Source organism: Lampetra planeri, chromosome 10 (genome assembly GCF_965212315.1).
Source record: "Lampetra planeri chromosome 10, kcLamPlan1.2.h2, whole genome shotgun sequence".
NCBI classification, from domain to species: Eukaryota; Metazoa; Chordata; class Hyperoartia; order Petromyzontiformes; family Petromyzontidae; genus Lampetra; species Lampetra planeri.
In genome coordinates this window covers 8,178,588-8,193,257 of record NC_136116.1, presented here as the reverse complement: position 1 = coordinate 8,193,257, position 14,670 = coordinate 8,178,588, and the positions used below count along the sequence as shown (strand labels likewise).

General features: G+C 50.4%; 1 protein-coding gene across 1 annotated transcript; it reads left to right on the top strand.

Annotated features, from left to right (window-relative positions):
• The first annotated feature begins 2,849 nt into the window (after window positions 1–2,849).
• LOC144720963 (homeobox protein Hox-A1-like) lies at window positions 2,850–9,753 on the top strand. The gene is made up of 2 exons (XM_078598186.1): window positions 2,850–3,649; window positions 8,582–9,753. The coding sequence occupies exons 1-2, from the start codon at window positions 2,902–2,904 to the stop codon at window positions 9,055–9,057; spliced, it is 1,224 nt and encodes a 407-aa protein (XP_078454312.1). The 5' UTR covers window positions 2,850–2,901; the 3' UTR covers window positions 9,058–9,753.
• Window positions 9,754–14,670: the final 4,917 nt, after the last annotated feature.

The window sequence follows — 14,670 nt, the reverse complement described above, 5'->3', positions numbered from 1 at the left end:
AGTATTTGATTTACGCAGGGAATACATGGTCGTGAAAGTGGATCACGTAATTACACAACAAATACGTATTTAGGCCACTACGTACATGGTACATGAAGACTCGCTTCTCACGTGCACAGGTATGTGTTGTGCAATTATGCGATCCACTTTCACGACCATGTATTCCCTGCGTTAATCAAATACTTAGACGCGTGTGCAACACTGCGTAGCACGGTGTAAATATGTGTAGGGCGACATCCGAACGGGCCCTGGGCCAACCTGCATTCCTGACCAGCGTGGTGAAGTATGGTCAAACAACAATCCCTCCGTGAATGTAAGGCGTGAACGACGAAGCCTTCATCCGGCAGTGGAATTGCCAAAGGGGGCTGTTCATTGTTGTGATTGTACTAAGATGCGCATGCGTTATGTGAAGTTGACGTTGCGGCCAATGTCTTGTGTAACGTAAAATAGTCATCACACTTTTATTACGGGTTGAATTACTTTCGAAATAAAGGCTATGAAGCAAACTATAGCAATCGTGCTTACATTATACACGCTTATAATATATACAGAGGAGCTTCCTGTGCATGGTTGGTTAACAGCTGCCATGTCTATCTATTCCGTGTGTATGCGTAACACGTGCAATGCGTCACCATTCATCCTACTGCGAAAGTCCTATACACGCCACCGGAACAAAACAACACTTGGGGGGGGTTAATACAAAATCATAAAAATAAATACAACAAAGGAGAACGGGGAGGGTTTCAATGAGACAAATTACTTCCAGTGAGAGCGCAATGCGAATTCCGTGGAGGCTGATCTTTAAGAGTCACGGGACGAGTAGGTTCTCACCACGAACCACGTGATGACACAATTGAGCATTGAGGCGGAACTCATTGAGTGCAGTACCCACAGGTTAGCCCGCCCCCCCACCCTCCCCGCCACCCTCTGAACAACTTTCGAAAATTTCGATTTAAAGCTTTCGTGACTGCAGGGATTCATCTTCTTGGTTCTTTCGGTAAAGTCATGTAGAATAGAAACAATAAAAATAAAACATAATAAAATCATTCTCACGACGCTGTCTCCCCGACAGACCTGGTCTTCACCTGATGACGGCTGCTTGCGTTGTGGCCGAAACGTCGTGACAATTATTTTATTATGTTTTATTTTATTATTTTTATTGTTTCCATTCTACGTGACTTTACCGAAAGAACCAAGAAGAACTTTCAAAAAGTTAAATAACGATGACTTCTCCTCTGTGTTCAATGTTGTGTCTGTGTTGTGTGTTTATAGTCTGTGATACGCCGAGGCCTATGGAACACACGTGCTAATAATCTAATGCAGCTGGGAAGCGTTGCTCCAGGAGGACCCCTTGCCTTGGTGAATGTACCTTACGTGGTGAGACATCGTGGCAATTAGCGTGCTAAAGTAGAATCGCAACAGCCTCTATGCAATCACTCACGAATTCAAATCGAATGCACGCGAAACATCACTCAAGGAGGTGCTTAAAACGTACGAAAGCAGAGTCGCGCTGAAATAATCTTCACTTAAACGGCTGGCAGCTTTGACGGGGAAGCGATACAGGGGCAGTTGTACTCATCATAATAATAGCAACGAATAATTTCATGATAGAGGGGTTTTTTTTTTGTTAGATCGCGTAAATAAATAAATGTGTCGTTAAAACCCGCTACCACCCGACACGGCCAACTAGTAAGGGTTGTCACGTAAACAGAACGTGGCCAATTCGTCACTAGTACAGCACTAGTGTGTAGTGTATAGTAGTGTAGTGTATAGTAGTGTAGTGTATTGTGTATTGTATAGTAGTGTAGTGTATAGTAGTGTAGTATATAGTAGTGTAGTGTATAGTGTAGTGTATAGTGTAGTGTATTGTGTAGTGTACTAGTACAGCACTAACCGGTGTGTTGGAGAGCCAAGCCACAACATTTACCATCTAAGTACGACGTTTCGCCAGTAATTACAACTAGCTTGTAGCAACTAACTTACGTGACAACCCTTACCAGTTGGCTGTGTCGGGTGGTGGCGGGTTTTAACGACACATTCATATATTTACGCGATCTAACCCCCAAAAATAAATAAAAACTCTATCATGAATGATATTGGTCGCGAAAAGCCTCCTACGTGTAAAACTAACGATTAATTTGTTGAGCGTGTGAATGAAGCAGCGTCTGAAGACTGGGACAGGGAAACTCTCTCAACTATTTTAACTGCAGCCACGCGCACGGCGATGCGATTCGAAAATACTTTGCTCGGGGGCAGGAAAAGTTCAAACGAACACATTTACAACCCTGCACTCACGGCAAATGCCATGGAATAAAAACCCAGGCCGAGATACATTCGAAGCCGGCTAGGGTTAAGTCACCAACAACAACAATAATAACAGGAGCAGCAGGCAACCACGGTAGCCCGGCCGGCCGGAAAACCTTGTAGATTTATTTTTTACACCATTTCGTTAATCACTTCACTTTGAGTCCTCATGCCGTCGGCCTCTTACCTTCCTTTGAGCACAGCTTATAAATCGCTTTCTCGTGCCATTCCCAGAGAGCGAGAGGTGTCCACGCACGCGCTCACGCAGTAGTTTATGACCCTGTGCCGTTTTAGCCACACGCGCCAACAACAACAACAAACAACAAACAAACAAAAAAACCCCGCGCGCACTCTCGCAATGGAGCCGGCCTAGGCGATCGGAAAATATAGGATTTGCTCCGCCTGGCAAGGCGAAGCCGACCCATCCATCAAACGTCAGCGGCGGCGAGGGGTTGCATCCCATTGGATGCGTGCAGACACGTGGAGCGGCGTTTTTGTGGCTGTCCGTGTCGAGCTTCGCTCGCGTTCACTCGGCTGCTCCGGGAGGGCCAGCGAGCGCGAGCCGTGGGGCTCACGGGGGCCACTTTGCGCAGACAGATGGACAATGCGGCCATGAGTTTCCTGGAGTATTCGTCATTCTGCGGTGGCGGCGGCGAGGCGGGCGGCTTCAACCCTCGCTCGTTCGCTGCGGCTGCCGCTGGGGACCCGTGCCTCGCTCCCTTCCAGTCGTGCGCCGTGAGCGCTGCGGCGAGCGGCGGCGTCGGCGTCGTGGGCGATGGGGAAGGGCGCTACCACAACCATCACCACCACCACCATCACCACCCTCATCATCATCACCACCACCATCAACAGCAGAATGAGCATCAGCAGCAGCAGCCGCAGCCGCAGCAGCATCAACAGAGTGGCTACCAGCCGCACAACTTCACCTTCACTGGCTCGTACGCCCCCGCGACGAACTCGGGGTGCTATTCGCCCGGCCAAGCGTACGCGGGGGCGGCGAGTTACGGGGTCTACTGCTCGCAGGGGGCCGACTTCGGCGGCGGCGGCGGTGGCGTTGGCGTTGGCGGAGCCGTGAGCGGGTTGCAGGCGACGCACGGCTCGCTCGGCGGTGGCTACGGCGCCTCGGCGTTCCACCACGACTCGCTGCAGGCTCCAGACCTCGGCGATCTTCAGCCGCTCGCCAGCTGCTGTCTGCAGCAAGCGGGCCCTGTGTCGCACACTCAGCATCATCATCAGCAGCAGCAGCAGCATCAGCAGCACGGGTCGCCGAATGCGTCGGAGCCCACGGCGCCTTCGCACTGCACGTTCGAGTGGATGCGAGTTAAGAGAAATCCGCCGAAAACAGGTGAAATGTGTAGGTGTTTACGTGAGTTCATGGGATCCGACACGCATCCATTCCGCTGCACGTGGCGGAGAGCATACGAGATTACTACAGCTTGGTGGGGGGGGGGGGCATTGTGGAGTCGTGAGCGCGATTGAATGAGTTTCAGGTCAAACGTGCTCATTCATTCATCCATCCTCGTTCGTTCGCTTGGATGATGTATCTCTCGCAACTGCTTTGTGCCGTTATTTATGCCCCACTGATCGATGATGATTCGACTCTAATGTGCGTGTTTTTTTTTAAAGAGTGGTGATGTTCGTATATGTGTGTACTGTATATATGTGTGTGTGTCGTATATGTGTGTATGTGTGTATATGTGTGTGTATGTATTTGTGGAGAGGGGGGGCGGTGGTGTTGCGGTTAGCGCGCTGTGCTACGAACCCGGCGGACTCCCGAGTTCGATTCCCGCTCACGGCCACCATCAGTAACGATTATTTTAACCGGTCCTAGCCTTCTCCCTTAGTCAACCCAGTCTCTAATGAGTACCTTCTGCGGTGTGTAAAAAAAACCCCATCATCACTGGGGGAGACAAATGCGGCCGGGCGTGGTGCTGGCCACCCACCCACCTCGAGTGCCGTGCCGGCCTTCATAGGTGCTCGCTAACAGCACTTGCCCCAGCGGTCTGCCAAGGCTATACGCGGAGCCAGGGGAATATCTCTGTTTTTAGTACCGAAAAAAGTTGTGCTAACGATAATGACCTACAGCAATGCACACTCATTCATTCACTCTACGTAACGATACAAAGTTGCTTCCCATAAACGATATATGCACACTTGTGCATAATATGATATGCCCTGGATTGTACTTTGCAAGTGCAGCGTTAAATTATGCTTCACACGCACACACAAATATATATAATATATAATCGCTTGTAATGTTATTATTTTCTGGCTGCTTAGATGTTTACGACCGCGCTCACGTGCACACATCAAACAATAATCACACCTCCCCCGGGGGATGATTATTTACGATTATGTTTCTACTCTGCTCGTCCAGCGCACACCACAACTTTTATTGCCGCTTGATTTAAATACAATGACGAACTCTGCACAATAGTAACAATGATATTGATGCACAAATTGGCTCTGTAAGTCAATCAACCGCCGCCGTTCATCACGGAGGGTTGAAGGGAATGCGGACGGTTCGAGCGTGGATGTTTCGCGCGATTTGTAAATGTTTCCTGCAACTCTCTGACAGAGGTGTCGGGCAAAAGTTGAGATGCTCAAAAAATGCAAACTTCTCCCCATGCAGTGCTCACGCAATCTCATCGACTGCTGCGGGAATGTTCCGGCTGCCTGTTTCATCATCATCACCATCACCACCACCACAGCTTTATTATCATCAACGTCATCAATCATCGTTATAATCATTAGTATTATTATTATCAATCGCCGTGATCAGATTTCCGAATGAAAGCCTCCCCCCAAGTCGTTGTTTCCATCTGAATGGCGACTGCCGCGTGAAACATAAACTTTCAGGCGATGTCCGTGATTTTAATTTTTGAGGCGTGGATTGGAGAGCTGTTCCTGGAAACATCGTGACACGTTTAATAAGGCCGTGTTCTTGGCACTTGTTGTTTAAATTGTCAGGCGAAATAGCCCCACCACTCCTCGGTGCACTGACGTCTGCCTGACTCCTTCTCCACGAATCCACCTCTCCTGCAGCGCCACTAACAAAATCTATTCATATATGTATATAAAATAATACGACTGTATAATCAACAGCAAACTGGCGTTTCGGGCAATGCTCCATTTTTTTGAGAAGGCGTCGAGCGCGCAACAGGCTCCAATTGTCGCCTCCGAGGAACTGCAGTGGTGGTGTGTGTGGGAAGAGTTCGTGGGGAGCGGTGGTGCAATGGTTAGCGCGCTGCGCTACGAACCCGGCGACCCGAGTTCGATTCCCCGCTCACGACCAACTCCAGTCGACGATTATCTGAAACCGGTTCTGGGCCTCCGCTAGTTCGACTTAGCCTCAAATGAGTACTTGGTGCGGCGTGTAAACATCGTGACCGTGGCAGACAAAGGCGGCCGGGCGTGGTGCTGGCCACCCACCCACTCACCCCCTTGTATGTGCCGTGCCGGCAACCCACAAGTGCGACTCGCTAATAGCCCTTTACCCCTTACAGTCTGTTGAGGCTGCGCGGGGGATCTTTGTCTTCGTGAAGAGTTCGTGCAGGAGGGAGTGGTTCGCATGGAAGTTGTTGCGCCGTTGTGCTTTCTCGCATTGATTTATGATTATACCTCCCCAACCCAACCCCCCCCCTCCTCCCGCCCAGCATCGATGGATCAAACCGCTGACAAAAAGTCGATGTCTTAGTAATTATTTATTTTGTTTGCATGCATTCCCATGAAAGCATGAGTCTCGTGTTTAATATTAAACGCGAACAACAATAACAAAAGGCACGACACAAAATGAGTGCTCGTTTTGTACGAACCGTCCTCGGGCGCCTGATGTTGTAATCGACAAGTCGCGTGACATATATTTACATGTTAGCTTCACACAAGCGGCGCGTGTCTTTTATATTACAACGGCTGAGACAACGGCGCAAGTGATTATGCGTGCCGAGTGAGAACCTCTCTATATATTACAAAAATAATACATCTTTATTATTATTATGTAATAACAACATTTATTATTTGTATTTAACGAATTTAAGCGTGAAAGTTGCCCGTGCGGCCCTGTAAATATTTCATCAATGGCCGCCTTTTTGAGAGCCATGTGTCGCCTGTGCAGTCATAAATCACGCGCTTGTCAGAAATTCTATATAACATTAGTTATTGAGAGCGGGTTACAATTTACCCCCCTAATGGATGCGTTGCGGCCCCCACTTTAAATAGATCCGCGAAAGCGGATTTATTTTGAGCAACAATTTACAGGGCAAACGTCAGACGTGTAATCGTGGCACGTGACCGCCACTTTGCGCGTTTTCGTTTTAGGAACGCGTTTACATTGATAGTGCAACACACGGGGACGGAGGACATTCATTTTGTTTGTTTGTTTTAAACTTTGTGTTACCAATGCTAATTGGAGGTGCGTGGGAATGGACAACAAACTAAAGGCAAAAATAATTTCGATTTTGATTTAAAAGTGCATTGCTCCAGTGGCTTTCTAATAATATTCACGCTGAACTTATACATAACCTGCACTTCCATACGAAAGTATGTATACATTTATACACTGTACTGAGTGCGTTCAGAAAACGTTTCCATTAGTAAATCATGTTGGGTGAAATTGGTGCGCGGCATAAAGCCGCGCCTATATTTACTGATACGCCAGCAAGTGCCGTGCCACTGCAAAACTTTAAGCACGGAGAGCCATACGGCACAATTATTTTTCACCCGTTTAACATTTTATTCGTTAAAGAAAAACATACACGCATAAGAGCCAAATTGAGAGCTCGCTGTAAGCATGTACGACGTGAGCGTGTGTGCCGTGTGCTCTCTAGACACAAGCGAAATGGCAAGCGCTTCCATTATGCATAATGAGTCAGCCATTTCAGAATGTTAATGCGACGCGCGCTCGTGTGTGTGTAGTACGCGCGCGCTAATGCGTTCGCGCCTATATATAATCCAGCCATATTTTCACTGGGCAAGGGTCATTTGCCGAAGCTTTGGCGAGTTAACACACGCAACGATTAATCAGTCATTTTACTAACGACTGCGAAATGAAACGACTGCGATTGGCAAAGTGTTTTTTTTAAATCTGCAGATTATATCGTTTCACACCAGCGTTAGAAACACGGGAACACAATCACCATTACGGCCATCATCACCGCCACCGTCATCGTTAGGGCCTTACCTAAAACACGAGACACAAATGATCAACACCATCACCACGACCACCATAATCGTTAGGGCCTCCTCTAAAGCAAGTGACAAAAAATCATCGCCACCCCCAGCATCGTTCTGGCCCGCGTAAACCACGTGAAACCCGTCACCACCATCACCACCAGGGCCTATCTCGATTGCTCAGTTTCACAACACGGGGTCTCTCAATGAACGAGCTCAGACAGATGATGCGCACGTGGCGACCGCGCCAGTTAATCAACCACCGCGACCACCGCGTCCAGCGACATTTCACCCGAACTCCATCCCGGCCCCCCCCAACCAACAGCGAAGGGGGGGGGGGCGACTTTAATTTGCCCAGACGGGAGCACACGGGTCATCCTCTCCGCGCCCTCTGATCGCCACAGAGACTTCGTACGAAGCAGCGACGACGACCCCCGTAATTACTTGCCGTGTCCGCTCTCCACTGCCCCCCCCCGCCCATCATCACCCCCCTCCTCCCCCCCCGTCAATTATTAACCGAATGTGGCAGGCGACACGCGACTTGAGTGTGCTCGCGCGAAAAAGCGTCCTTAATAGAGTCGGCAGTAGTATGGGGGAGAGGGCTCTTCGTCCGACGGTGTATTGCCCACAACTCGTGATGATGACTAATATAGCGGACGAGTAATTGGGTGGACATCTCATTGCAGTTCCGTCCTGAGCAATGACCAGTGACGTTCTTTTGCGTGGAATGAATGATGGGGGGGGGGGCGCTGATGTCGTTGAGTGCTGAGTTCCGTGTGCGAGGTGCGGAGTGAGTGGCTGAGCGAGTCGTGTCGCATGTGCATGAGTTGTGTTTTTAGTGGCGGCATGAGTTGTGTGACATCGCGCGTCGAGTGACTTGAAGGTGCGACTCGCGTGATGAACGACTGCATGATTTGTGTCGCGACGACTGTGTATGGGGCCTCGAGTATTGGCTGTGTTATTGAGCGCGTGTTGGCTCGTCCCCACGTTGATCGTGTACACTGATGCTGAGCTCACGCGTGCCTGCGTTACACTTCACCGCCACGTGTACGCCCGTTGTGTCTTTTGTCGTCCGAAAATGCTGCGCGGCCGTCGTCTCCACGCGCAGCGAGGATCGGCGACATGAGCTGCGCGCAAGTGGGAGCCCTGCCGTGCGGCTCGGGAGGAGCCGGAGGCGGCGGAGTCGGACTGAGCATCGGCGGGGGCAACAACGGCCTCGCGATGGGCGGAGGCATCGCGACCCAGCGGACCAACTTCAGCACCAAGCAGCTGACGGAGCTGGAGAAGGAGTTCCACTTCAACAAGTACCTGACGCGCGCGCGCCGCGTCGAGATCGCCGCCGCGCTGCAGCTCAACGAGACCCAGGTGAAGATCTGGTTCCAGAACCGGCGCATGAAGCAGAAGAAGCGAGAGAAGGAGGGCCACAGCCTGCAGGCGCTCGCGTCTCCCATCGCATCCGCTGCTGCAGCTGCTGCTGCTGCTGCTGCTACTGGACCTTCCGTCTCGTCCGCGGCCTCCTCCGAGGGATCCTCGCCGAGTCGTTCGCCGGCCTCGGAGCCACCGGCTGATGACGCCTCGCCCTGACGGGTGGACGCGCTAGGGTGCATGCTCCCCCAACTCCATCCTCCCCATGCACCGCCCCCTACCCTCTACCCACCATACCTCTACAGTCTACATGAACCCCCCCCCCCCCACCTTCTGTACGGACAACCTGTACTCTCCACGTGGTCTGTGAGAGCGCCGCCGAGACGTTCACGAGCCAAGAGCGACCTCCCTGGAACTCGGCGTGAGGAGCGGGGAGGTTGGCGACGATGTCGACCGCTTCGTGGGTGCACGCGCGACGGATGACGCGGACAGCACGCACGCACGCGCACAGTGCACGCGTGCAGTCAAAGGGCGAATGACAGGGTAGTGTGCAAATGATAACAGGGTGTGGTGATCATTGACTTTTAACGAGAGCGAATAAAGTATGTGGGCATAGGCGTCGAGGTATTTATATTTAAACACTTTACCAATCGGATTATTGGGACAATTAATCGGCTGCTCGTGGTCGCGGCTGTAGAGACGGCGCTCCGATGTTTCGGGAAACGAGCCCGAATATCCATCAATTTATAATTGAATGAAAACAAGCATTTTGTGTGTGTGTTTTTTTTTCCATCCAGATCATCTCTTTGAATTGACTTGTTAGTCATCATATGAGTTCCCTCGAATCAGCAATTTAAATCTTATTTGCGAGAAGAGGTCAAAATGTGTTTTATGGGAATAAAGATAATGCTAAAAGTATAGGATCACAGAAGTGTACCAGTGGTTTCATTGACTGTAGCGTTTAAGTCGGGCCTACTCGTGCTAAGCAGTTCACGATGGAGAGAGGTGTAGATGAACGTTGGACCTCTTTCGCACCGTACGTAGCCAACCGCGCTAATCGGAAGGGCGGGAAGAAAGAACAACAAACTAAACGATGGAGATGACTGCCAGGGGACCGAGTGGTTTGTGAGCAGTGCAGTCGTGTGTACGATTTGTACATAGTCGAGTGCACATAGCCTGGCACAAGCGCCGTGGTGGGTGACGTCACGGACACATCCTTGGGGACATCTCAGTGAGCACGCGTTCTAGATAATCACACTGGTGTCAGTAAACTACCACTTGTCATATGAATAGTAAAAATAATAATATGCATTGCTGTGTTATTTCCTTTACCCACAAAAGCCTCACCGAGTCTCAAGACTGTGTTTCAGGAGGGGCCTCCATTGGAAACGTTTGGCCACTGCCATATTCCCGATCTTGTGTCTGCGTGTGTGTGGGATCTTTATATATGCGTGCACGTAACCTGGCACAGACGCTGTGGTGACGTCACCGTCACTCGGTGGCGAATGGCGGTTGTTGGGTATGGGATCATCTTTGCTATGGGGAGCGGTGGTGCAGCGGTTAGCGCGCTGCGCTACGATCCTGGCGCCCGAGTTCGATTCCAGCTCACGGTCAACACCGGTGACGATTTTCTGAACCGGACCTGGGCCTTCTCTAGGTCGATTCAGCCTCAAGCGAGTGCCTGGTGAGGTGTGTAAACATCGCTATTGGGGTGGTGCTGGCCTGCAAATGTGCTCGCTAACAGCGCATTCCCCAACAGTTTGTTAGGTTTAACACGTAGGCTTTCGCGACAAATATCATCCAAAACAGAGGGTTTTTTGGGTTAAGGCTATACGGGGGGTCTTTATCTCTACGCTGATCCCGAAACGTCGCCTATTACATATTGTTTTCCTATTTGAGATGTCCAGTGTTATGTTGACTCAGGCGTTGAGCTCATGTCGATTCGAGTTGAGCTTCATGTGCGGCCATGTGCGGGCCACGTCGCACCCGTTAGACAGGCGATACGATTCGATGGATATTATAATCAGAAGAGACCCTGAAACTTGTTGGAGGAATGGATAGATGATGAACCCTCGAGGTGACACGATCGCACAACAATGAATCAACGCGTAAAGTCGGATCTCATCAAGAGTCAAGGCGGAGTGCTATATGAAGAAGGGCTATCGCCCGAAACGTCGCCGGGTTTACGCATATTTTCAGTGTAGCGTTATCGACGAATTTGTCGAGCTGATGTCAAAAATTAGGTGGGGAACCCAAGGGGAGGGCGAGGGGAGAAGAAGCGGGGGGGGGGGGGGTAGCTGAGCTTGCATCGCAACATCGATCACCAGGGTGATTGACGGGAAGAATACAGCAACACACGCAGCTCTTCCCGTGCAGCTGCGCAGACTGTCCCCTGCTCTCTGCGTGTCAGGCTGCCCGACGCGAGGTTGTGAAGAAACTTTCGTTCAGCTTACTGCCGTCACGAACTTTAGCGAGGCCAACTGCAATGGCGTGGAATTCAAATGCACGGCCGTGGGCGTGAATAACGTTACGTCACCACCGTTGATTTAAGTCTGGAGCTGAACCGTGGCTTTAGATTATTACGTGATTCTTATTATCACTGGCGGAGCTTACAAACATTGCTTAAAACTTGTTTTGCCCCCCCCCCCGCGCCTCCGATTCGCACAGTTGGCTACGTACGGTGCGAAAGAAGTTCAACATACATACAGTACATTGTCAGACACGCGGCTTAGTAACGGAACTACAAGAGACGAGCTTATGTGTGGTTTGTGTGGCGTCTTGCTTGAATGGTACCGAGTGAATTGCGCTATGAATTCCGTGTGTCCACCTCGTCACCACCGCGAAGGCTTTTCGCGGTTGCGCTGTGTACAGCTCCGTGATGTGTTTGTACATCGGTCCGTGCCGCGTGAAACAAAGTTCCTGAAAATGCTTCGGGCACGTGGGGCGAAACGTCGGCCCAGCATTCAGAACAACGCGCAGTGAACGGACCGTTATGCTCCGAATGGAGGGAGGGTTGTTTATGCTGCTGCTGCTGCAATGATTTATTTTCCTGCTAAATTCTTCCCACTCGATACGAACACCATTATTTGTTGAGTTTAGCTGACAATACCTTAAAGTGTTATTCTATTGTGAGCCACTTGTGCCGGCGTGCGGTAGCGAGACAGTATTATAAACCGGATGATTTATCTTAACGAAGAATAGAGGCAATAACTATTTTGCGGAACGCGGGATGGGTGCGTCGGGTCGTGAACGAGTAAACAACTCCCCGCATGAACCGGTGATCGGAATCGAACTCGGCTGAAACTACGGGCTACAGTACTAATAGGGGTTTTCCCCTTTTTTCTGGCAACAAAACAAAACTGACACCTTTTGCAAAGAATCATGCTTACATTAACCACAATACCTGCAGTCCATAGAAAGCTGTCTCTGGTGTGGACCAATCAGTTTCAAAGACAATGCATAAATTATCAGAGTATTGTTTTTTGTTTGCATTTGACTGCAGGTATTGTGGTTAATGTAAGCATGATTCCTTGCAAAAGGTGTCAGTTTTGTTGCCAGAAAAAAGGGGAAAACCCCTATTAGTATATTTTGGTACTGGCAAGGAGATCCCATGATGATACGGGCTACAGCTTAAGTGGTACCCTGTGTGAGGCTGATCTCTGCTCCCCCTCCTACAGCCCGAGTGGAGGTGTGTTTGCGTTGATGGCGAGGCGATCCCTAAATTCACCGGTTTTGTATTTCTCTTGCGTCGCTTGAGTCTGCCGTGGCACACAATGCACAGACGTTATCAATCAACTTGCATCAACGGGGAAAACCTTGTCACTACCGTATGACCCCGTACTCCCCAACCCCCTCCCCTCCTCCCCCGAATAATCGCGTACGGGTAAATGTTTATAATCGTCTGATTTTGACGACAAAAACATCGATACTTCATCCATCACCAACAGCTGCGAAAGAGTCGCAAAGGCGATGCGATGTGCGTGCGTGTGTGCGTGTGTCGGCCCTGCTCCTACAGTCTGTTGAGGCTATACTGGGGGGGAGGGATCTTTGTCTTTGTGTCGGCCCGTTTCGGACAACACGCGAAAGCTTACAGGGCGCGTTGGACTGATTTACATGAACGCGTTTGAATGCGGGCTAGGGGTGCGACTGTTACATCCCTTGCAACGCCGCTCTGTAACGACGTGAATTATCATTGTTGTTGTTGTTGTTGTTATCGTTGTCGGCTAAGGTTGTTCCACAACGCGTATTACCTCGACTGCCCTGCGCGTGAGAGCTTTCTAGTTCTAGTTCTAGTCTACGCCGCGCGAGTGTTTACACGATGTCTGAGCTTCGCCGAGTCCCAAGAGGAGGACTCGCGCGACGCCAGCGACCCGGGAGGGGAGAGTGTCATCCGCACACGACGCAAGAAGCGTCGTTTGTTGTTGCTGTTGTTGTTCTATGATTGCGACTTTTTGTTGTTGTTGTTGTTGTCGAGTAACTTTAAATCTTCATTCAGGGAACGAGACAGGGTACAAAAGAAATGATTGTTTTGTTTAATGAATGTAGTTAGTAACTTTATTGTTGTTTCGATTTAAAGCTTTCGTGACTGCAGGGATTCATCTGCTTGGTTCTTTCGGTAAAGTCTTAAATAGCTTAAATATACGCTGCCAAGCTTGGTGGTGTTCCTTCAGACGCTGTCTTTCCGACAGCCCTGATCTTCACCTGAGGACGGCTGCTTGCGTTGTGGCCGAAACGTCGTCAGAATTGTATTTTATAATGTTTTATTTTTATTATTTTATTATTTCCCTTCTACGTGACTTTACCGAAAGAACCAAGACGATTTATTGTTGTTATTTTTTTTTATAGTGTTACTAGACGCGTGCACGACGTGCGCGCACGAGTGTGTGCATATAACTCGCATCTTTTAGTCAAAGCAAATGCCTCTCTCATTTCCCCCAGACGCGCGTCTACACACAGGGTATATCTATCTAAGTGTATATTGAAATACGTAGCCGACAGGGTGTTAATGAGTTTTGTCCAAAGATGTACAGTCGTAGCGTTGTCTATCACCGATGCCTTTAGTTTGCACTAAAGCCAGAAGCCTCTTCTCCTTCAGTTCCCCATCGCTGTAGAGCCGACGGTGCTTTACGCACACGCGGGGCGACCATTGGAGGTACGGGTAAATTGTGCTCTCGGCGCAGACCGAGTTACACACGCGAGTCTCGCGTAACTGTGAGATTCACTGACCGACTCAGCCGACGTGACCGGCTTGCGCGTCTGTGCGTGGGGAGTGGTGGCGCAGTGGTTAGCGCGCTGCGCTGCAAACGCGCGCGACCCGAGTACGATTCCCGCTCGCGATCAGTAACAGTGGCGAATGTTTGAACCGGTCCTGGGCCCCTCCCCTAGGTCGACTCAGTCTCAAGTGAGTACCTGGTGCAGTGTGTAGTAAACATCGCCACTAGGGAGACAAAGGCGGCCGGGCGTGGTGTTGGCCACCCACCCCTCGTGTCCCGTGCCGGCCTTTAGAAGTGCTCGCTAACAGCACTTGTCCCAAAAAGTCTGCCAAGGCTACACGGGGGGTCTTTGTCTTTGTGTGTGCGTGGGAGCACGTGGTCAGCTGCATCGAAGGTGTGCGTCGAAAATGCTGCGTATTGCTATGCAAAGCTCCCAGCTTCTCTTGTGTGAGTGTGTCACGCGGGCGTAGCACCGTCTAGATGGATTTTCGCTTCTTAGCCTACATCTACACTCGTCTATGAGTGTGTGTCAGTGTGGACGTGTGTCTGTGAGTGCATGGGGAGCGGTAGTGCGGTGGTTAGCGCGCTGCACTATGAGCCCGGCTATCCGAGTTCGATT